Raw genomic sequence first — 24,365 nt, forward strand, 5'->3', positions numbered from 1 at the left:
TCTCTCTCTCTCACACACACACACACACACACACACACACAGGCTGGCTGGCAGCCATTTGCGATTGTATTGTTTACTCTCGGTTCTTCATTTCGAACAGCAGAGACTTTATTTTGCTCTCAGCTTCTAAAACTGTGCTGGGTTTGATCAGGATGATATTCGCAGCATTTCAGAAATGATTTTAGTTCCAATAAGAATCCGTTTCCTTCTATGAGATGCCTCTTTTTTGTGGTTGTTGTTGTTGTTGTTGTGTGTGTGTGTGTGTGTGTGTGTGTGTGTGTTATAATTCTGGTAGAATATAGTTAAGTAGCAGATCTCTGTGATATTTTTGATACAACACGGCACTAAACAGAGCCACATGCGCTGCCATATGATTCCCATTGTATTTATTGTACCCCTGGGGGACCCTCAGGGGTCCTTGGCCCACACTTTGAGAACCACTCGGTTTATCAGCTACTGAGACATGACATCTACTTTGCTGTTTGGCTTTTAATAGCTTTGGAAAATCAGCTTTTCTTTGATGAAAATGGCGTCTAAGTGAGCGGAGGTTGATTTTAGAAGCTTTCCATTTATGTAAAGCTTTTCCCTCAAGGACCAGCTCATTTGAATTCCCCACAGGGACGGGCAGGTTTAACAAACCTCCTGCTAAACCCAGTCAGAGACTTTCTTCATGGTCCCTCCGCAGTTCAGGCATTTATTCACCGAATTATCTCGGCCTTTAATTTGTGATTTTGGCACATGGCTTTGAATGTATGTGTCATGTGTGTTTTTCTCTAGTGTAAAGGAGTGTTGTTTTTCTTGGTGGTCTCTGATTCATTCAAATGCAATGACAGAAGTAAAGCCAGAGGCTCTCAGCAACACGGAGAGCGCGTTTCCAAAAGGACTGACGTGAATCGGAGGCAGCCATGGGGAAAGGTTTAAAGTGGGAATACTGAGCTCACGAGTGGGTGCATGTCTCACTGATCGGCTGTCCAGCACAGTCAGGTCGAAGGGTGTGTGGGTGCCGTTTCATCCCTTCACGCCACGGCGGCGCTCACTCACACTGAGAGCCACTTCCTCTGTAAGCTCACTAAACTTCCTGTGCTTCTTGAGGAAACAACATCAAGTTTTACCCATTTGGAAGTTCACCTACTCTCGTTTTTACCGCGCTTTCACTTCCTCTGTCTCGGTAGAGGATGGGGGGAATGACAACAGCGAGAAATCAAATCAACCAATTGCACATCGAGATTTGAGAGCCGAATCTACAGAGCCTCTATTAAAAATGAAATTTCCCACATTAACTAAATGAGAAGAAGAAAGACTTACCAGATACGATCACGGGAATGTCAACAGCATTCACTTCGAGCGTCATCAGAGCCATACTGATCGCTCTGAATGAAATCTAATATCTGAATAAAATATAGGTTCCTTGGTGAATAATCCCTCTGTGGATGGGAGAGGCTTTCATATAGCACGTTGGCTTTTGTGACTCTGAGCGATCAGATGAGATGATAAAGCGTAAGGTGTAGTTTGTTTCCAATTGTGTCCCCGAGTGAGAAGCTGTTGTCAGGCAGGTAGTATGTGACAGTGAATGGAGGGAGGAGAAAGGCTGAACGAGGCTCATCGGGAAGCTTTGTGGACGTGACAATGGCTGGATGCAAGGCTCCACTTCCCGCTGCCTTCATCTGGACTCTCTACTGATGATATTTCAGAACGTGGGCCCTCCAGGAGAGGCTGCACCCGCACTCATTGTCAGTGCCTTTGTATGCTACGTAGGCTGCACTGTGTGTGTGTGTGTGTGTTTACACTGTGCCGGCTGCTTCCAGTTTCCTGTGTGTGTGTGTGTGTGTGTGTGTGTGTGTGTGTGTGCATGGGTTTTGTGTGCATACACCTTTATATTTGTATCAGTGTGGAATATGTGCATGTCTGTGTTTACACTGCAATTTTTCTCTAAGCAAATTCATAATGTGTGTGTTTACACTGCATTGTTTCTGGGCAAGTGTGTGTGTGTGTGTGTGTGTTCATGCGTGTGTATGTGTGCAAGCACTTACATTGCAACTTGTGCATGTGAAATGTCTGTAAGCGAGTGTGTGTGTATGAAAATGTGGTGTCTTTCTGCGAGCAGTGGGGTCACAGCTGCACATCCAGACTTGTGTTTGCAGGCATGCTTGGCTTATATTTGTAATTACAAACAAGCGTACTTGCTGTGAGCTGTGTGCATAAATGTAGGTATGTAAAAGCAGCAGTAGATGAGCCGCCCCGGCTCAGGCCGTTCATCCTGGGAGCCGACAGCAGCGCAGCGTTGAGATTATGGACGTAGCTCAGGTGTTCACGGAGCTTTGCTGAGCTTGTTTATTAGTCATAAGAGACATCACGGTATTGTTTTCATTGACCAAACTTTGGATTGAAGTCTCGAATGGAGTATTTGTGGGCTTTTCCTATTAAGGTACTGTGATTTCTATACTTTTTTTGTATAAATCATTGGGTGTTTATATGGGATGGTGTCTCTTGGATAGTGTGTGTGCACCCAGGTGTTGTTGTGGACATTTTAATGATGTCATTAAGATTAGAAAAAAATTCCTCCTTATTCCTCCCCAGAAATGACTCTTTGACTTTTGTTGTCTTATGTACACATTTCAGTTGTATAGGTAGAGTTGGTTGTCTGTCAATTGGCAGATTGGCTGTTCGATCCCCGGCTCCTCCAAGTCAGCCGGTCAAAGTGTCCTTGAGCAAGACACTGAACCCCAACTTGCTCCTGAAGCGTAGTGCAGTGCGTGAAAGGACAGTCTCCTCCAATTTAGATTTCCCCTGTTTGAATGATGTGTGAATGGGTGAATGAGGATGTGATGTAAAAGCGGGGTCGAAATTACAAGAAAGGGTCGATACAAAATAGAGACCATCTACTAGTGGCTAGTAAATGAGCTTTGAAAAACTATTCAAAAAAATTGGTCCGCTTGAGGGGTCTTCCTGGGGGTCTGGAAGGTGTTCCCTCAAAGGCACTGTGAACAGGAGGATGCTCTCAGAAAAGTATGAATATAAGAGGAACTGGGTGGTTAGCTTGAGATACAGCATGTCAACGTCCAATCAAAAATATGATACAGAAGAGATGGGAGCGAAGAAATAAACAAAAAACTGAATTCCCAAGAACGGACTGCATTTGTATTTGAACAACACACTGTGTCCTGTATGAGGAAGGGTTTCACATAAAGACATCAAACTTGTTGAGTCTTAAGTGCGTGTTCAGTAACTGGTATCTTCTTACCACAGCGGGGGAATAAACTTGACAGTCATCTGGCCTGAAATTGGCCATAAAAATGTTTGGCACGCTGGTCAGCTCTCTGTCTAGCAGCTCTTTGGTCCTCTGCCTTTTTTATTGCCTGAAAACGTCTCCTGCCTCCCGGCGCTGAAACACTCTACTGTAGTAGACCTCTTGTGAATGAACTCCTGAATGTTGCTTGAACTGAGACCAAGTCACAGGGATTTTCTGTGGTGGATTTCTTCCCACTGAGTCTCAGAGACGACACTGAGCTTTGCCTCGTCTCCTCCTGCCAGAACAGCCTGCTCTTTCTCACCAGCTTTGAGGATCTGAATCCTTGTGTCATCTATCAACCTGACACCGGTGGATTTCACTACAGCTCTGCACACAAGATTGGTTTTTGTAAGGTCGGAAGTTGGGGGTGGGGGGTGGTTACTACAAAACACACACACAACACCTTAGAAACAGGTAATACATATGGTAAGCCTTCCTATCCAGGCTGACATGTTGATAAACCTCGGAGAGAGGCAGCCCTCGACCAAAAATAACTTGACAACATTTTAACGGCACGATAGCAGACGGCAGCAGCAGCACGGACACGATGGGATTACCACAGTATTTTGCCGTGTTGGGGGGGACTCATGACTGCCCCTCTTCTTTACAATGGGCTGTTGGCATTTAGCACCGGCCAAATCACCACTTAACAAAAGCTAATTTCTCACTTGGTTAAACTGGGAAGGATTAGGGGCCCTGTGTCGCGCAATCCATGTTTGGTGAAGAGTGAGGGATGGAGCGATGTTAGGAAAGGATTTAAACCTCAATTACAAGGGACTGAGGGCTTTTGTGTGTCTGTGGTGAAGGTGGGACACTGAGGTTTAGTGACGTTGTTGGAAATGTTTGCTGCCTTGTGCTCGTGCGTGGGTGTATGTGTGTATGTACATGCATGCAGCCGAGGGTGGCATAGCCTGACAAATACATGTTGATCCCCTTGTTTAGGAGGGTTTAAGTCTCCCCAGTTTCACATACTAACACTACTCAGGCCGCACACAAGGAGGGACAACTCACAACCAAAGCTTATGAAACAACAGCAATTTAAACTGCTCCTGTTTGTGTCATGTCAAGGACACAGCAGACGCTTTGGTTTTGCACCGTCCCATCCCATGAAACCCCTCAAGCACCCTTTATCAACCTTCAGCACCACCCTATACTCCATTTAAAACCCATCTTACCACTGTAGCAGCCTTTGCAGACACCTTAAAAGGCATCAGTCTGCTTCAGACGTAGTTTGAAGACAGAGTTTGAAACCCCCTCCACCAACACCTTTCCAATGTTGCAATCGTGGAGGGGGGGCTTTTGCAACTTTTTGAAACAAGTGCATCCGCCTCACATAGTAATCTCTCCTCCTTATTTCAATCTTCACATAACCACTTCCATTACAACATGTTTTCCATGTGCAAATGAACACACCAAAAGAGAATGCTAGCAGCACACCAACACAATCTGCTGTGCCAATAAACTTTTATCAAGTTGCTGGTGCAGGATTATTGATTATTTGAATAATAAATAGCAAGCTGGTCAATAATCTGGGTATTCATTTCTTACATTTTGTTTTACCAAGTTCAAAAAGCATAAACATAAAGAATGATCCAGTCTCTTCCACACAGTGAGGCCACAGCTTACAATGCCTATAATAAGTATCCCCCCCCTTTGATGTTTCACCCTTTTGTTGCCTTTATACATGAAATCATGGTCAATATAATTTGGCTTTAAAGTGAAAACAGATTTTTTATTATTTTTACAAAATAATATCAATTAAAAATATATAAGGTGAAGTAAGTGATTGCATAAATATTCACCCCCTTCAGGTCAGTATTTAGTAGATGCACCTTTGGCTGCAATCACAGCACTGAGTCTGTGTGGATGTGTCTCAATCAGGCTGGCACATCTGGACACTGCCATTTTTCTCCATTCTTCCTTGCAAAACAGCTCAAGCTCTGTCAGGTAGCTCGGGGATCGGGCGTGAATAAGCTCTTTTCAAGTCCAGCCACAAATTCTCGATTGGATCGAGATCTGGGCTTTGACTTGGCCACTCCAGAACATTCACCTTGTTGTCTTTGAAACATTTCTGTGTAGCTTTTGCTGTGTGCTCGGGGTCGTTGCCTTGTTGGAAAATAAATCTTCTCCCAAGTCGTAGTTCTCTTGCCGACCGAGTCAGATTATCCTCCAGGATTTGGCGACATTTTTCTGCATTCATGTTCCCCCTCTACCTTTACGAGCCTTCCAGGGCCTGCTGCTGAGAAGCATCCCCAGAGCACGATGCTGCCACCATCATGCTTCACGGTGGAGATGGTGTGTTTGTGGTGATGTTCAGTGTTTGGTGTGCCAAACACAGCGTTTAGTCTGATGGCCAAAAAGCTCAATTTTTGTCTCATCAGACCAAAGAACCTTCTTCCAATCGACCTTGGAGTCTCCCACATGCCTTTGGGTGAATTCCAGGCCAGATTTCATATGAGCTTTCTTCAACAGTGGCTTTCTCTTTGCCGCTCTCCCATACAGCTCCGACTGGTGAAGAACCCGGGCAACAGTTGTTGTATGTACAGTCTCTCCCATCTGAGCCACTGAAGCTTTTAAATCCTTCAGAGTGGTCATAGGGGTCTTGGTGGCCTCCCTCACCAGTCTTCTCTTCAGTTTGTGAGGACTGCCAGCTCTAGGCAGATTTAAACAAGTGCCATACTCCTTCCATTTCTTAATGATGGATTTAACGGAACTCTGTGGGATGTCCAGTGAGTTGGAAATCTTTTTTTAGCCATCTCCTGACTTCAATGATCTTTTCTCTGAGTTGCTGGGAGTGTTCTTTTGTCTTCATGTTTGTATGATTGTAGCAGGAATACAGATGAACCAGAGACTGGACCCCCCCAGACTATAATCACTGGACACACATCAACTGCACTCAGGTGATCTCCATTTCACTAATTGTGACACTGCTGGCATCAACTAGCTGGGCCTCTGTTGAATTAGGTCAGTCACTTTAAAGGGGGGGGGGAATATTTATGCAAACACTCATTTTAAACTATATATTTTGAATTAATTGACATTAGTTTGTAAAAATCTGTTTTCATTTTGACATGAAAGAAGCTTTTTTTGCAAATTCTTGTCAAAAAAAGCCAAATTATATTGACCATGATTTAATCTATAAAAACAACAAAAAAGGGGAAAACATCCAAGGGGGGTGAATATATTTTATAGGCATTGTAATAACCAAACACTGGGATCAGATCAGTGCTTGGTGTCAGCCGATGACCACAGCCCAGGTGTCAGAATGGGTGCATTTCTATATTTGCCTCTGTTTAGGAGACAAGCATGTCCCTCGGCATCCAGTTCCACCTTCTTTAGCAACCTCAAAACAAAGTCTTAGCACACAGTAGAAGCCTTTGCTGTCCCATGAAATCCTGAAGCATCCCGTAGTATCGCTCAAAGCCTTTTGCCACCTCTTAAAAACCATTTAGCACCACCCCTCCAACCGCCGCAGCCCCACCGACTTTTACTGGCATTTCCCCCCAGCCAACGTTTAGCAGATGTTGTTGTCTTCATATTTATCCATTTATTTGGTGTGAGGGACATTCTTGGTGGTGTCGCAGTAAAACCAGAGCAGCAGTCTCTCTCTCTTTCTTTCACCCAGAATCAGATTTTAAGCTGCTTTCAGCATCTCTCATCTGCTCACGACTTTTGAGGGAAGAGGAGTGGGATAAGGAGGGGGTTAGATTTCCCCCCTGAACACCAAACCCTTTGGTTTGTATCAAAGCTTTGCCTCACCCCCGCTGACACCCCTGAATTATTCACTTAGAGGAAAAGATAAACAAAGCTTGCTAGCTACAGTTGTTCTATTGATTTCTCAGGGCAACAACACAGATAACAAAAAGAGGGCCGGAGGAGAGGAGCTGGGCTACTGCCGTTTCTCTTTTTTCCATCTGTAAAGAAATCAATAACATGCGTAGTTTTTCTCCTGAGAAACCAACCCGTGTCCTGTTTCCCAGGAAAGCAAATAATGCATTTAAATTCTATATACTTTGTTATTTAGGTAGTTAAAGCATGTGTCTGTGGACCAGAGGCCTTGCCATGTGGGAACAGTCTTTTCTACCTGTTGGTTAGGTTAAAATTGCCCATTGCTGGGGTAATTTGCCATTCAGGGCAAGGTTGGGGGTCGGCCAAGTAAACAATGCTGGCTGAGGGCCAACAACTGGCAGCACAGCCCCTCTGATTAGAAACAGGCAGATCCTGTCTCTTTTCTTTTCTCTCCTTTATGCGCTGGGAAAGAGTTTTTAGAATAAAAGCTGCGGATAACCCGTTCGCCGCATGTGTTGCATTACTAAAACATAGTATTGCACTGGGGGTACTGAGAATTGGGTTACGGTCATTGCTACTTCCAGAAACATCTTCACATGCTCTCCCATATCCCTGACCACAGGCTTGGCACACACATTACATTTCTGGCCCGTTTACCAGAGGATTCCTTAACTGCCGCTGTGGCACCACTTGAAGGCTTGCAGATAAAAAGCATACCTGTGAGGAAATTGCATGTTGGCAGAATCAGTGTTTTCTCTCTCCCTGTCCAAGGCTGCTTAATCACCAGAGGCTTGCTTCATTGTTTTTGCTCCCCCTGCCCCACAGCACATTATTATGTCATCAAGATGCTTAGGTCCCCTCCAGCACAATCAACCGCCACCCATGCAGGCTTCCTTAACAGCGGTGGGATCTGAAACGTGTTCTTCCTCTGCCCATCTGTGATTTCGTCTGTGGATAAAGTGACCGGCCAACGGCAGGCTGCATAGACATAGACATAGAAGGTCTATAAGGAGACGGGAAGAGAGAGGTGGCTCTAGCATGCTGCAGGCATAAGTAGACCACTCCCTCTACTGTGAAATGGCTTTAAAATACTGCCATGATTGTCTCTCCCTGTTGAACACACACCTCAAATAGATCTCTCCAAAACCCCAAAACGAAGGAGCCCCAGGAGCTAAACTGAGGAAGTAACACTCTGTTACTATTCCAGAGGAGGCACAACTTTTAAGCAAATCAGCCCGATAATTTCTTTAAAGCGTCTGCCTGTAACAAGTTATGGCGCCACGTGACAGGACAACAGCAGAAGCCTTCTTGTGTTGTTTCTTGTGTGTTTAGAGTTAAAGGTTTGTTCGAAGGTGGAAAAGGCAACGTGTCGGATGGTTTCCAACCAGCCGGGTCTGTGTTCATTTCTTTGTAGCCAAAGTACTCTGTTGTTAACTTGTGTCTAAGAGATGAGTTAAAAGCATTCTTTCCCACTCTCACTCATCTGTCTTAGCCCCACTCTCTCTTCGCGTCTTTGTTGTGCTTGGCTGCTAACCACTGAGCTCCGACCAGGAGGCTCTATGGAGCTGGCCTTGTCACATCCTCGGGTCCACTTTTTTTTTTTTTTCTGTTTCCTCTTTGTCCAACACTTTATTCCTCCTTCCTTTTGTAACCTTCACATTTTCACTCAGTATGCCGCCTTCTTTGCAAAGGAAACATCCTGGTGTCACACACACGTGGGATGTTGCAGTGTGTTAGCTTCTGTCTTAGCCTGTGCTGCAAACTGAACATTTGCTGCAACACTGGTCTGCGTCACATCGTGGTGCACACGGTGCGTACACTCACCCTGGTACATGCCTGTGATCTGTTCCCGTAGCCCTCCTCAGATTTTGGTATGGATGATATATAAGATGTTGTTCAACTGTTTTACGTACTAGTTTGCTGACCAAGTGACAACGGAGCTGCTGTTTCAAATAGAAATAAAAGCAACGCATTTCTCCTTTAAGAGATGGGGCAGCCTTGCTAGACTATGCTCGTGTGTGTGTGTGTGTGTGTGTGTGTGTGTGTGTGTGTGTGTGTGAGTGATAGTATGGGGCTCAGTAAATGAAAACAGATTGGAGTGGTTACGGGAGCAGGCCTGTTCCCAGTTAGTGTGGAGACAGCAGCAGGACCGAGGAGCTCCTTTCCTTTCTCCTCTTCTCTCCTCTTAGACAAAAGTTGAGTCCAGAACATTCCGTCTAGCAGTCACGACTGGGCATCGTCAGTGGCACCAAAAGCAGAATAATCTGGGCACAAATGAACATAAATATAGAAATGGATAACAACAGACTAAACTTTCAAATAGAGATAAAATCATGGATGTGGTTTGGCTGTCCCTGCTCCGACAGGCTGCTGAACCCCACCAGTCAGCCAGTGTTAAAGGTCGTTAGCACTCGCCACATAATGTCAACCACTCTGCAGTCACATCTGTGGACAGGTGCCTGTCTCACTGTCTCTCTGTCTGTCTGACTGACTGCTAAAGTGATTCGTTTTTGAAATGATGAAAATGAACCTGGAAGCCAACCGCCGCACCCCCCATCTTCACACCAATCTTTAAATTTGTCCAAAAAAATGTATCATTTCTATACTGAAAGGACGTAATGGTGAGACTCTTTGTCAGCTAAAGGAATCCTCAGTAATCAGTGAACTATGTAACAGTGTAGTGAATGAATAAAATATGAAAACAGTTCCAATCTGTTATGAGATCATCGTTATGGTCTTGAAGAAAATTACAGTTTATTCCAACTTGAGTCTGGTGTTCAGACCCACGTTGTAATAAAGCAGAACTTCTCATCAAAGCAGTATGACTGGACGGTATAATGTGAGATTATAAAACAGGTGTGAACACATTTACATGTTAGTAAATGTGTTCACCCCCCCCCCCCCCCGTCTGTCCCAGGTGGATGTTTCTGCAGCGGCTCTCTCCAGTCATCAAGGCCTTATAAGGGCCTCCAGCTCAGACCTGTCCCCTCATCCCTCCCTCCTTCTCTCCATCCCTCCCTCCCTCCCTCCCTCCCTCCATCCATGCCCTCCTTTAACCTCCATCTGGTCTGGATCTGCTCTCGTTCTCGACCTGCCCCCCTCCGCCCCCACTCCTGTCCCGCTGCTACTTCTCGCTGCCATTTCTGTATAAACAAGTGGAGATTGACCACAACACCCCGACCACCGCTTCACCTCTTTCTCCCGCTCAGCCCACTCGCTTTGTCTGCTTCTGTGTGAACAGGTGAAGTTAGTCAGCTGACGTCCCTCGATTCTGTTGTTTGATAGGAAGACACTTAAAAGAGAGAGAGAGAGAGAGAGAGAGGGAGAGAGAGAGAGAGAGAGAGAGGGGGAGAGAGACAGAGAGAGAGAGAGGGAGAGAGAGACAGAGAGAGGGAGAGGGAGACAGGGAGAGAGAGAGGGAGAGGGAGACAGAGAGAGAGAGAGGGAGAGGGAGACAGAGAGAGACAGGGAGAGAGAGACAGAGAGAGAGACAGGGAGAGAGAGACAGAGAGAGAGAGAGGGAGAGGGAGACAGAGAGAGAGAGAGGGAGAGGGAGAGGGAGACAGAGAGAGACAGGGAGAGAGAGACAGAGAGAGAGAGAGAGAGAGGGAGAGGGAGACAGAGAGAGACAGGGAGAGGGAGACAGAGACAGAGAGACAGAGAGAGGGAGAGAGAGAGAGGGAGAGAAGGAGAGAGAGAGAGATGGAGAGGGAGAGAGAGAGGGAGAGGGAGACAGAGAGAGACAGGGAGAGGGAGACAGAGACAGAGAGACAGAGAGAGGGAGAGAGAGAGATGGAGAGGGAGAGAGAGAGGGAGACGGAGAGAGACAGAGGGAGAGACAGAGAGAAGGAGAGAGAGATGGAGAGGGAGACAGAGAGAGACAGAGAAAGACAGACAGACAGGCAGAGAGACAGACAGAGAGAAACAGAGAGAGAGAGAGACAGAGAAAGACAGACAGACAGACAGACAGGCAGAGAGAGAGACATCTTTTCTTCTTGACGCTGGTGTCAGGCAGTGCTGTAATATGTCTTACTCAGACAGGAGGCTATATCACAGTCTGGGACGGGGTTCTGGCACGTGTGTGTGTGTGTGTGTGTGTGTGTGTGTGTGCGTGCTGCTGTGTGTGTGTGTGTGTGTGTGTGTGTGTGTGTGTGTGTGTGTGTTCCAGGAGAGTCCCTCTTGGCAGTGTGCAATTTGGACGAGCTTCCTATAAGGGGAGGGAAGGAGGGAGAGGATTTGGATGGGACAGGTGACAGAGGAGACAGAGAGAGGAATCCAAAAGTGTGTTGGAGCGCCGTTGCCGGTCACATCAGCCTCATGGCACACTTCCTCTATTGTGGCTGCAGGGAGCCAGCCAGCTCTTCACCTGACAAGATGTCAACAGCTGAACTGGAAAGACCAAAACTCTGGGAGTCTCCACAGAGGTGCTCCTCAGACCGGTCATCTCGTCCATTCTGCCTCCAGAATCAATCCCCATCAGGCTGAACAACTCTTCCTCCATACGCTTCGCTTATCCCACCAAATGCTTGTCATCAAGAGGGTCTGTGAGGTTAGCTCTTGTCATGTGACTTCACACTTTAACGTTTGGAAGCCGGCGGACTTACAGCTACATACATGAGACTAAATGAAATCTAAATTTTATCAGAACCCAACATTTCTAAATCCCATCTTTTCAAAATATGAACAATCGAAAAAAGAAAATCGACTTTCGTGCAGGTGTCTGCATCCCGTCACGGACCTGCACGAAGTGTTTGGTCTCGATGCTGCAGGGATTTGCTCCCATTCTTTACGGGTGGTGGGGGGGGGTGTGTTGAAACCCTATCGCCGGACAGAACTCATTATCACATGCTGTAACTGTAAGATGTCCCTTGGTTTGAACTACATGGCCTCGCATAAACCATGAAAAGCAGCTCCAGGCCAGGGTGTCCCCCCCCCCCCCCCAGCTATTCAACAGCCCCTTCCTTCTCCATTCGTTTGGAGCAAAGTACTGCAGTCTATGACCTCTGTTGGAATAAGCACATCTGGACTGTACAACTCCTGTGAGCACTCCAGCACCAGAAATATGACGGAATTAAAGTGTTCCTTATTTTGCCCCCCCGACACCTGAGCTTCATGGTCTCATTGTCCACACACACAGTTCCATGTACCAGGTGCATCCTGCATGGTGTGTGTGAGCGTGTGTGTGTGTGTGTGTGTCCAGGATTAGGGGGACAACTGGCACCAGGAGGTGTGTTTGGGGGCCCCTTCTTGCCACCACACCCCTCGCATACACACACACACACACACACACGTACACACACACTCTCCAGGTGCAGTGGTGCGAGCCAGTGTGTGGGATTAGCTGGTATGCTCTGGCACTCTCTTCTGGTAATCCCTCTAATTTGTTAACAGGGCACACACACACACATACATACACACACACACACACACACACACACACACACACACACACACACACGCTGCAGCAGTTTGTTTTGGATTGCATCTCACTCCAGCACTAAAGACTACTTGTTTCTCGTCATGTCATGTGAGCGACGGAGCTGCTCTTCTTCCTCCTGCTGCTGCTCCTCCGCTCTCCTAACGAGCTAAACGCATTCTAATTTGGCGATGATCAACTAAGCCTTCCTTTAAAATGTAGAACAAAAGAATGCCGAAGCCCCTCCCTCCCTGCCTCCCTCCCTCCCCCCGAGCTCACCTCCCCTTCTTGTCCTGCCATGACTGCCAGGGCTTGCATACACACACACACACACACACACCTTGCACAATGAGAATCCTTTGTTGGCTGGATAACATGCAGAGAAGATGGGGTAATGCTAAAGTTCAGCACATGCTGGGATGAGAGAGGGTTGCATAGACTGGGAGAGATTCTGACAGAGGAAAGGACAGAGAGTCACAGGGAGAAGGAAAACACAATGAAATGAAGCTCATGTACCATTTTTATCTGGCTTAGTCCTCTTTAGATCAACCTGCTCTGCAGGATACTAACACTCCACCTAACTGTCAAGGCAGTTTCACAAAAACTTTTGTGATGCTGCTAATGCGAGTTAAGCGGGTGTCCATCGGCTGTGCCAGACCTTGGAAGAAAATGTCGCAGAATCTCCCTTCCAGCAGTGGCAGAGTGTGTCCCTATGATGATTTTTAGTAGTTCATAGCATATGCCACTCTTTAGCCTCCCGGATTCCATATGTTCTAAAAAAAAAACAATCAGAAGGAGTTTTCAAAACCAAATACTGAATTTTCCATTCAGCGTTTCACTTTTGACACATCATAATTTACAAAAAGAAAAAAAACGAAATAAACCTCAGATGGGAACCAGCTCATGGCATGTAGGCTGACAGTAACAGCCTGTATAGCAGCAAGAGTTTGGGGTTTGCCTCTTGGTCTTTAGCCAACAGCATCTGTGGCGAGCTGAGCTCAGAGATGACTCAGTTTCCCCAGAAGGAGGTTTTAGCGTGGCCGAGCTGAGCTTCGGGAGCTGTGAAGTAGCTGGAGTGAATCACAGACTCAGACGCAGCAGATAAAGCCTTTACTGACTCCGCTGTCAGAGGAAAAGTGTGAGATTTTCATTTCCGTACAGTTAGGACGATTTAATTAAAGCTGCTGCTGTGTGGTCCTGTAGTGATTTCAGCTATTAAAGCCAATTGAAAAAGCCTGTTGGATGACGTTAAAACCCTGCTCTCAAACCACTTCATTCAAAACTAACAGACTACTTAAAGAATACTGGGGACTCGGCGCCAAATGAGCTCTGCTTTTTGAAATGATCTCATTAGGAGGAGACAAACACATGGAATAAACACTTCCTTCGTCTCCACAAGCAAACAGAAAAACGTTCCTCTAGTTCCTTCTGTCGCAGGGATGTCTGCACAGCACACACACACACACACACACACACGTGTACACACACACACACACGTACACACATACATCTGATTTGCATGTAATTGTTGCCGTGCTATGATAGTGATAAACAAGACATTAGCCATGCAAGGTGGGGAATGGTGTGTGTGTGTGTGTGTGTGTGTGTGTGTGTTTGGATCACACACATGTTAATGATGCTGCTGACCTAATAATGAACAAAAAAAAAATCAGGAAACTTTTAACAAGCGCAGCAAAAGGTCAAAAGGGGAACACACACACACAGACGCACGCACACACACACACACACACACACACACACACACACTCTACCCTTGGCTCATGTCAGCTTTGTTCTGTATGTAAATGCCTCAGCGCTGACATTGCCCACTTTACACCAAGACCTGCTCTGCTGCTTCACTTCCTGTGTGCAAACCAGCCGGCTCTCTAATCCACTATTGATTGGTTGCGGGGGGGTGGGGGGGTGGAGTGGGGGCTACTGGACAGCACAGTGCTTGAGAGCCTCCTCGATTGAGAGGTCAAGGTGGAGGGACACACGTGTGGGAGAGTGCAGCACTTTGAGCAGCCACATCAGGATCTGGGCTGTATTTTATTCCAGCCTCCAGTCAGACTGGTTGCCCCCGTCGTTCATCACCACCTGCCCAGTTTGCTGCGTGCTTATTTGATTTCACTCATTATCTTAGTAATATGCACCACATAGGCACCACGTTGAAATAATAACAGTCTTTAAATTTGACACATCTTTAAGCCAAGCCATGGCCTCATTAAAGCAGAAGGCCCACGTCATGCCCGCCAGGTGATACCGGGCTTGGGTGGTGCATATCGTTTCACTTAATCAGCACAAAGCAGTGAGCCTGCGTGTCTGAGGGCCCCAGTGGGTCCAGCCTCAGTCTCATCTACACATAACAGCAGCACATTGCTTTGAAAATCAGTTGGATCCTTTTTCTAAGTGGTCTTGCGTGCATATCATGGAGATGGGCGGTGGGGAATGTCAGCGGTGTAGTAATGATTTCAGCCACATGGCCCGGCCCTGATGCACCGGTTAGACAAAAGCCGTGCCGTAAGAAGGGAGAGCTTTGTGAAGAACGGCTTTGACGTTTTTAAGGAAATTCCTTAACTTCGAGCGGCAAGCCTCAGGTGTGCTTGACCCTTCGAGCCGACCAATCATTGACGTGCGGTGACGGTCAGCGAGTGAACAAAGGTGGATTCGGAGTGTCCGTCGATGATGCATTAGTATGAATGTGTGATGAAATTCAATTCACAGTTTGTCTTGTATGCTTAGAAAAAAACAAACTACAAAGCTTCAAGTAAATAGTCCAAAGACGAGTTGAAGTGGATACAAGCTATAAAGGAGAGTGAAAGTGTGAATAGTGCGTGAAAGCATCAGTAAGAGGAGGTGAAGCGTGTGCTCTGCCTCTCTCACTGTTTTGTGTTCTCCGTGGCCGCAGACTAAAATGATATATGGAATAATTTGACGCAATAATCCGACGGCGCTCCGGTGACACACTCTACATTAATCGCACACTCTGCAGCGATCTGCGCTTCCTCTGTATTTGTACAGCTTTGACTCCCTCTCTCCCCCTCCCTCCCTCATCTGTGATAGCTGTGATTTAATTTAGCTATTTAACCTGTAATTCCAGCAATATTTATTGAGGAGCGAGGGGGAGAAAATTGGGCCATTAGCCGCCCCAGATGAATACACTGAGATGAAAATGAACGCTGCTAACTGCCAGTTGACCTTCGCACCGATTTCTAGCCGTTCCCTCTCTCCTCTTTTTTTATTAGCCACAGCCGCAGTAATTATGGCAAATTGAATCATAGTGAAAACTGGAATCAGTCAGTAATGAGAGTTTTATCCTGTGTGAAAGTGAAGCAGGAAGGAGCAACGCATAGGGGAGAGTACCTAGAAGCAACTGAAGGATGGAGGGATGGAGAGAGGCCTGGAAACCAGTGTGTTTTGTGCTGCCAGAAGTCAAACACACACACACATACACATCAGAATGCTACAGCGCTATTTATAATGCCAGATTCTTACATGTTATCACATTTTCCTCTCAGCAAACTCCAGCTGTCAAATACGTGTGTGTCCATAAAATGATCAACCCCTTTAAGAACTTTTATTCCCCACAGCAGCACACAGTTTCCTTTTCTCACAGGCTCGTCCAAACAGGTTGTGCTGCCAGTGTGTGTGTGTGTGTGTGTGTGTGTGTGTGTGAGTGTGTATGCTTGTGTGTGTGTGATTGTGTGTGTATGAGTGTGAGTGTGTGAGAGTGTGTGTGTGTGTGTGTGTGTGACTGTGAGCCAAACAAAACACAGGCATTGGGCCAGACAGCACTTCAGCTGATAGAGGGAGAAAAACTGTAAGCTGCAGAGACACACAGACAGAGGAAAAGACAGACAGACACACAGACAGAAGAAAAGACAGACAGACACACAGACAGAGGAAAAGACAGACAGACACACAGACAGAGGAAAAGACAGACAGACACACAGACAGAAGAAAAGACACACAGACACACAGACAGAGGAAAAGACAGACAGACAGACAGGGGAAAAGACAGACAGACAGAGAAAAGTACAGACAGACAGACAGAGGAAAAGACAGACAGACAGAGAAAAGTACAGACAGACAGACAGAGGAAAAGACAGACAGACAGAGAAAAATACAGACAGACAGATGAAAATACAGACAGACAGAGAAAAATACAGACAGACAGACGAAAATACAGACAGACAGACAGACAGAGAAAAATACAGACAGACAGACAGACAGACAGAGAAAAATACAGAGAAATATACAGACAGACAGACAGACAGACTTCAAAGTACCATTCTAGATAATTTTAGAAGGAAAAAAACAGTTTTGTGATTTAATGTTACACTTTTGTGCAAAGCTAACAAAGCGTCTGTTTCACATCAGCTGTGAATATGTTGCCAAAGTGTGTTGGCCCTGATGGTTAAAGTAAAAAAAAAGTGTCTGGTTGATAAATTAATCAAAGTACAAGTTACTTTCTACTTTCATAGTTTTGAGACTGTGCAGAAGAGTGTGAAATAATGAAAGAAGCAGCACTTGTCGATAAGCGTGGGGGGCTGGAGCTGATCGTGGCCTCTCTAGTTAGTGCTTGTGGTTCATTCAGCACCTTTCAGAAACCTGTCAGAAACCTTTCACACGCCTGGAGAGAGGCGATGGCAGGAAGTCAGACACCGGAATTGTATAGAGCTGCCAGACAATTTTCAAAATAAAACATCCTGCGCAGACTACTGATCATATTTTGCATAAACAGTCTATAATATCCACATCACTGCATCAATATTACTTCATACCCTGTCATAAACAGGCCACATGTTAGCTGATCAAAAGTATTCAGACACCATTGCTTCTTCTTGGAGGTGGAAGCACTTTGTCTGTAGGCTACAGCACAACGAGGTGGGAATAACAACAATGAACAGACAGAAGAGAAACCACCCAGCGTCACAGCTCGCTCACCCACGATAGAGTCAGGGGAAAAATGACCAAATGAACTTACCTGAGCGAGCAAACTAAACTCATGGTGGGGTATGAGGCCGCACAGAGGACTGAACAGAACCAGGTCGCAGCTGGAACACAAAGCAGCATCAGCTGGTGGAATCAATGTCCACACATAGAGCACACTAGTTGTAACAAAGGTATAAATGGCAAATGTTGTGAGGCAAAAAGTAAATTGCTGCCTCCAATATATACTCAAGCAAAGAGTAAATGTACAGTTTTAAAAAAAAAGGAACATTAAAAGTACTCATTCCTGAAAAAAGCAACTTTTCATTCATGCATGAACTTGTTATTAGCAAACATAGCAAACATTAAAGCAGTGATGTCAGTAACTAATGCAACACGCAGTTAGCACAGATACAGTGTTTACACGGCAGGACGTCCTTCCAGTTATTCAATAGACTGACAGTATGTCTGTAGGAGAAAGCCCCCCACACACACACACACACACTTTCTGTAAATACACATACAATAGGTTATAAAAAAAAAACTGTGTGTGTGTGTGTGTGTGCGCATGAAAAACACTTTCCATGCAGACACTGAGAACAGTGTGTTTAGTCATTCTGTCCCCCCCCCTACACACACACACACACACACACTCCATAAAACATGTGTCTCTGCATTCTACCAAATCAAGTGATGAGCAGCTCCCTCTCTCTCTGTTTTTTCATATGGAAATAGGAAATAATGGGGTGATTAAATAGAGTCATATATTAAAGTACAGCTGACATTAGAATTAGCATAATGTGCTCTCGCCTCGGGCTGCATACTTTATTTGCCATCTGCATTGGGCTCCCTTCCCCCGGGAGGGCGCGCGCACACACACGCACACGCACACACACACACACACACACACACACACACTACCCCCAAACAAAAACCACAACCCGCTCCTTTCGCGCTTCACTGCAGTAACATACTCTATATCACTCTTTCTCTCTCTTTCACACACACGCACACACACAGCTCTGCTCTTTTTGTTGGGCAGAAATGAACACCCCACCCCGATGACTTCTGTCTGCAGATGACAAGTTCGGCTCAAAGATGGAGGATGGAGGGAGGATCTTCTCTCTCTCTGTTTTTTTACCCATATATCAACGGTTCAAACAAACACAGAGAGGGGGGAGTGGAGTGAGGGTGTAGGGGGGCTGGATGGTTCTTTTTCAGAGTGTTAAGATCCAGCAATAAAATAGCACACACGTGTGTGTGTGTGTGTGTGTGTGTGTGTATGTGTGTGTGTGTGTGTGCGCATAAAGAGAGAAAGGTGCAAACAAAAGCTGAGGCATGGGGAGTTATTATTTTCATTGTATATGGCTGCACGCGTGCGCGCGTGTGTGTGTGTATGTGTGTGTGTGTGTGTGAATGTGCTGTCCACTATAATTAAGTCAAAAGGCTTTACAGGACTGTGGAGGGGAACAGCTGTTCCACCTCTTGCCTCTCCTCCTTAAAACACACACACACACACACACACAAACGTATATCCTTATTTCCAGGAGAAGGTGGTAAAGTTTCATGCCAAATACAGAGAAGTGAAATTATTGAATTACTGAGCATTAAATTAAAATACTGAATATTTCGTTATTAAATCTCTCACAGATGATTTATGGGGCTTTTCACATGTATTGAAACAGAATTATTTGGGAGCAAATATGTGCACACGTTTTCAGTTCATATAGAATTTATTGATTTGGTGATGTATTTTTTTTTTTTTGCATAATGCATGGATTTATTTGAAATGTCATTTTTCAGGACATGCATTTCCAGTTGGAAGAAAATCTGACACTAAGATAGGTGCATAAACCAAATGAAAAAGAATTTGCTCCCCATAGAAGTGCATTCTGATAAAACATCTCTGTGTGGCTGGCAGGAGTAGCCACGACCACACACACACACACACACACACACACAAATAAGTGAAACAGTTACAGCAGCACGTTTCCTGTCGTATGTGAAATTATGTACTAGGTCAAGACAGCAAGCTTTCATTTAAATAAAAGAAATAAGAGAGCAAAAACGGGAGCACAATTACCATTATCTGTGTGTGTGTGTGTGTGTGTGTGTGTAAGGGGGGGGTAAGGCTTTCTCTCTCAAAGTCATGTGGATTTGTCTTGCAAAAGTATGTGTGGTTTTTTTTGGGTTACTTCACTTTCTCTGTGATTCCACCTCATTTATTACAATTGATTGACAACAAATTTGCCACCTTTATCTCTAAAGGAGTTGATATTTAGTCTGTGTGATTGCCGAGTCAATATTTAAGGTCCTCCACTGCCGAGATAATAGTTAAACAACTCTGTGAGTTTTAAAAAGGATGATAAAGGGATTATTCTGCTTTCTAACCAACATTATGGAGCATAAAAGACTGTGATTTGTTTATCTGGACTAACTTATAACACAGATACAAGATACAGATACACAGTTACATGTTTTTCTGCCCTTTGTAACTCTGTGTATCTGTGTGTGTATTAGAGACCATCTCTCACTCATTTATTTTAGTTGCTCTCATATGATTTCTTTTTAATTTTACTCTGCAGAAGAGCTGAGACCTTTATTTGATTTGTGTCATTAGGTTTCCTTAAAAAAACTCTTGAAGCTGTACATTCTCCATCTAACTAACATTACAGAGTCATTACAGGCTTTTTAAATGCATTCACTCTTCACACACACACCTGATTGCACACTTACATACATCTACCATCATGTTTACTGTACATGTAAGCCCAGATGCAGACACACAGTCACACACTGTAAGAATAAGAATAATTCAGCAGTTTGTGGTGGGAGATTCTGACTGTACTGAGAGATTAAGGACCTATTAAAACAGGGTTCCAGTGTGGGCCCATCCAGTGTGACTCGTTTTGTCCAAACTATGGTAAATACATAGCATTTACGTGACAACATGATAAGCCAAGGCCTTTGCAGCTTCTGGCAGTATGAGGCAGAATATTGAGCAAATACACTTATTGTGTCGCACAGCCTTTCAGGAAGAAAAACACACTACAAATAAGTTGTTATCAAAAGGCAATATTCTTAATGAAAACTTGATTCAAGCTGATTTTACTTCAATCTAAAAATGTCTTAAAACAGGAATCCATGTTTCATTTTATACTGAAAAATCATTTCAATCAAAAAATCAAAATCAATCAAGTCATTTCAGATGTGCTAGTCCATCTCTGACTGAAGTTCTAAGAGTGTAGTATTTATGAGTTGGTACTCAGCTGAAATATTTAATGAATGTCTTTCTCTCTGTGTGTTGCAGGTGGCAGGGACGAGCCTTCCAGCTACATATGTACCACATGTAAGCAGCCCTTCCCCAGCGCCTGGTTCCTGCTGCAGCACGCCCAGAACACCCATGGCATTCGCATTTACTTGGAGTCCAACCCCTCCAGCACAGCCCTCACCCCACGCATCACTATGCCTCCTCCAATGGGCACCGACTCAATCCCACAGTCTCCCCTCACCAACTTTCTTGGGGACAACAACCCCTTCCACCTCCTAAGGATGACGGGCCCTCTGCTCCGGGAGCCACCTCCAGGCTTTGTGGAGAACCGCCTTCCCAACACACCTCCATTCATCAGCCCGCCTCCCCGTCACCACCTGGACCCACATCGGCTGGAACGCCTTAGTGCAGAAGAAATGGGCCTCATCTCCCAGCACCCCAGTGCCTTTGAGAGGGTGATGCGGCTAACGCCCATGGCCATGGAGTCCCAGTCGATGGACTTCTCCAGGCGGTTACGCGAGTTGGCAGGGAACACCAACAACACCACACCACCACTGTCACCCAGCAGGGCCAACCCTATGCACCGACTACTAAACCCCAACCCTTTCCAGCCTGGGCAAAAATCACCCTTTCTGAGCACCCCTCCCTTACCGCCAATGCCCCCAAACAGCACAACCCCTCCCCAGACACAGAACAAGGTCAAGTCCTGTGAATTCTGCGGTAAGACCTTCAAGTTCCAGAGTAACTTGGTGGTGCATCGGCGCAGCCATACTGGAGAAAAACCATACAAGTGCCAGCTGTGTGACCACGCCTGCTCTCAGGCAAGCAAGCTAAAGCGCCACATGAAGACCCACATGCACAAAGCTGGATCCCTGACGGGGCGCTCTGATGATGGACTGTCCACCACGAGTTCCCCAGAGCCAGGCACCAGTGATGTCACAGGTGAGGGTGTAAAGAATCGTGATGGGGATTTCCATGGAGAAGGCAATGAGGAGGAAGAAGAGGAGGAGGAAGAAGAGGAACTTGAGAATGAGAGTCGACCAGAATCCAACTTCAGCATGGAGTCTGAGTTCTACCGAAACAGGGAGAATGGCTCAAAGCCACTCTCAGAGGAGAAGTCATCGTTCAGCCTTGAGAAGATGGTGGAAGGTGGGAGGCTCAATTCTATACAACAGTACAATAATTTGATAGTAGACAATCGTAAAAGGATGCCCTTCTCCAAGAGGTGCTCAGATGGCCAGCGGGACACTGGGGATGAGGACTCAGTGGTTGGGGAGATGGACCACCACCAGCAGGAAGAGAGGACAACCATTAATGGCCGGCACTGTGGCTCCGGTGACTCTTTCTCAGGCCTGTTTCCCCGAAAGCCCACCCCCATCACCAGCCCCAGCCTGTCCAACTCCTCAAATAAGAGGATCAAGATTGAGAAGGACTTGGACATTCCTGCACCACCCCACATCCCGTCTGAGAACGTCTACTCCCAGTGGTTGGTGGGCTACGCTGCCTCTCGGCACTTCATCAAAGACCCATTTCTAGGCTTCACTGACTCCAGACAATCGCCCTTCGCCACCTCCTCGGAGCACTCATCTGAAAATGGCAGCCTGCGGTTCTCAACGCCTCCGGGTGACCTCCTGGATGGCGGCCTGTCAGGCCGCAGTGGCACTGCCAGTGGAGGCAGCACACCTCATCTGGGTGGAGGCGGCGGTCCTGGCCGACCCAGCTCCAAGGATAGCAGGAGGTGCGACACCTGTGAATACTGCGGCAAGGTGTTCAAGAACTGTAGCAACCTGACAGTGCACCGGCGCAGCCACACTGGCGAGAGGCCCTACAAGTGTGAGCTGTGTAACTATGCCTGTGCCCAGAGCTCCAAGCTAACGCGTCACATGAAAACACATGGCCAGCTTGGTAAGGAGGTCTACCGCTGTGACATTTGCCAAATGCCCTTCAGCGTATACAGCACTCTGGAGAAACATATGAAAAAGTGGCATGGAGAACATTTGATGACCAATGAGGTCAAAATTGAACAAGCAGAGACAACCTAAACCACGTTCTCTGTTTCCATACTCTGCGCCACACTTTGACATAAAAAACAAACAATATGGGGTAGCTGGATACTCTTTTTTTGAAATATTACTTTTGGGTTATTCTTTGTGTTTTTAAGAAACTGCCATCTGAGAAAAACAGTGAAAACAGAGATCTGAACACCAGTTGAAGCTGTCTAAACTGCCTCAGTTTTGGGGTTCCTTTTTAAACAATCAGTCAGTTGAGTTTTAACATATGTGGAGCCTTTAACTGTGCAATAATTTCTGATATTTATTGGATTTTGTATTTTGGCATGTGCAGGTACATTTTTATTTAGGCATTTTTTTAAAAATTTGTTTTACTTTAATTTTGCGTCTATTTTTAAAAAACCCACGTGATATCCTGAGAGTTTTTTAGAAGACAAAAGACCATTTAAGTAGTCTTTTGGCTGCTGCTTGTAGGAAATTGTATATTAAGCTAAACATGTGAGAAACTGAATTCAATCTTTAATTTGAAAGTGGCGTTAATTGAGAATGCTAGAATTAGTCTATTTTGTGTGTTGATGATGATGCGCGGACAACAATCCTATGGCACTGTAGCATGAACTGACTCTAAAACATGTCAATGTAATTGGATATGTAGCACTGAGTGTCACATTTGACAGTAAATCTAAATTCAAAGAGGATCCCAAGGTTCATAAACCCTGTCTCCTCCCGAGAACATCATTACCAGCCAGAAGAAACCGATTCTAGATAAGGCAGCTGCTGACTGGTACGTAGTACCCAGCCCCGACAACGCTATGACAACCATCCCTCTTTTCTTCTGATTTCCACGATCCCCCTCTCCCTTTACCACCACCTTAGCTACACTTATTTTACGTTTACATGCATTGTATTTTCCATGAAGCCATATGATCTAGGCTGTTTTATTTATTAGGAGTAAAGTGAGCGAGGCAAGTATGCACAAAGATAGACAGACGAGACAAGAGAGCGAGCACAGGGACATCTCAGGGTGAGCCGTACTGCTTTACTTCATTTGCCCATTCGGTGCTCTGTTTCCACAAGCATTTCCATCTCATAACATGTTGAAATAATTAGGGGACAGTGGCAGTCCCTCGACCAGGCTCCTGCCACTACTTTAGCTAGATTTCTGCAGAAAATTTAATTCACAGATTTTATTCTTGAAATTTATAAAAAACAAAATCAACATCCCTATGCATTTTTTTGTGCTAAAATAGCTTACAATTTGTTAAAAAGTGGTACAGTAAATTTTGACTTGTATTGTTATAGTGATTCAATAATTGTATGACGTGGTTAATGAAGTCAGTTTTCCAGGAATGGGAATTCTTCACTCTTAGTCTCACTGTTACCTGTGAGACAGTCTTGTGTAGAAGAGGAAAAATATATCATATTAGCAGCATCAGTTTGCTCCGTGTCCCTTGATTTTTTTTTTTTTTGATTATCATAATTCCAGTTTTCGTCAGGCCCCATCCGCCTTCAGTGGCACTTTTTAGATTTAATCAGATCTGGTTTGACTGCTGTCAATGTACCAATTCAGAGCTCTTAACAACAGACCCGCACTTTATGATTTTTCCGTCCGTCCGTCTCTCTCTCTCTCTCTCTCTCTCACGCACACACACACACACA

General features: G+C 45.5%; 1 protein-coding gene across 1 annotated transcript in view; it reads left to right on the forward strand.

The window, feature by feature from the left end:
- Positions 1–23,035, forward strand: part of bcl11ba (BCL11 transcription factor B a) — a 38,813-nt gene extending 15,778 nt beyond the window's left edge. The window contains exon 4 of the mRNA XM_070842248.1: positions 20,744–23,035. Within this exon, the coding sequence (XP_070698349.1) occupies positions 20,744–22,739 (1,996 nt within the window). The 3' untranslated portion in view covers positions 22,740–23,035. The remainder of the gene's footprint in view (positions 1–20,743) is intronic.
- The last annotated feature ends 1,330 nt before the right edge of the window (positions 23,036–24,365 follow it).

Source organism: Pempheris klunzingeri, chromosome 13, assembly GCF_042242105.1.
Source record: "Pempheris klunzingeri isolate RE-2024b chromosome 13, fPemKlu1.hap1, whole genome shotgun sequence".
NCBI lineage: Eukaryota > Metazoa > Chordata > Actinopteri > Acropomatiformes > Pempheridae > Pempheris > Pempheris klunzingeri.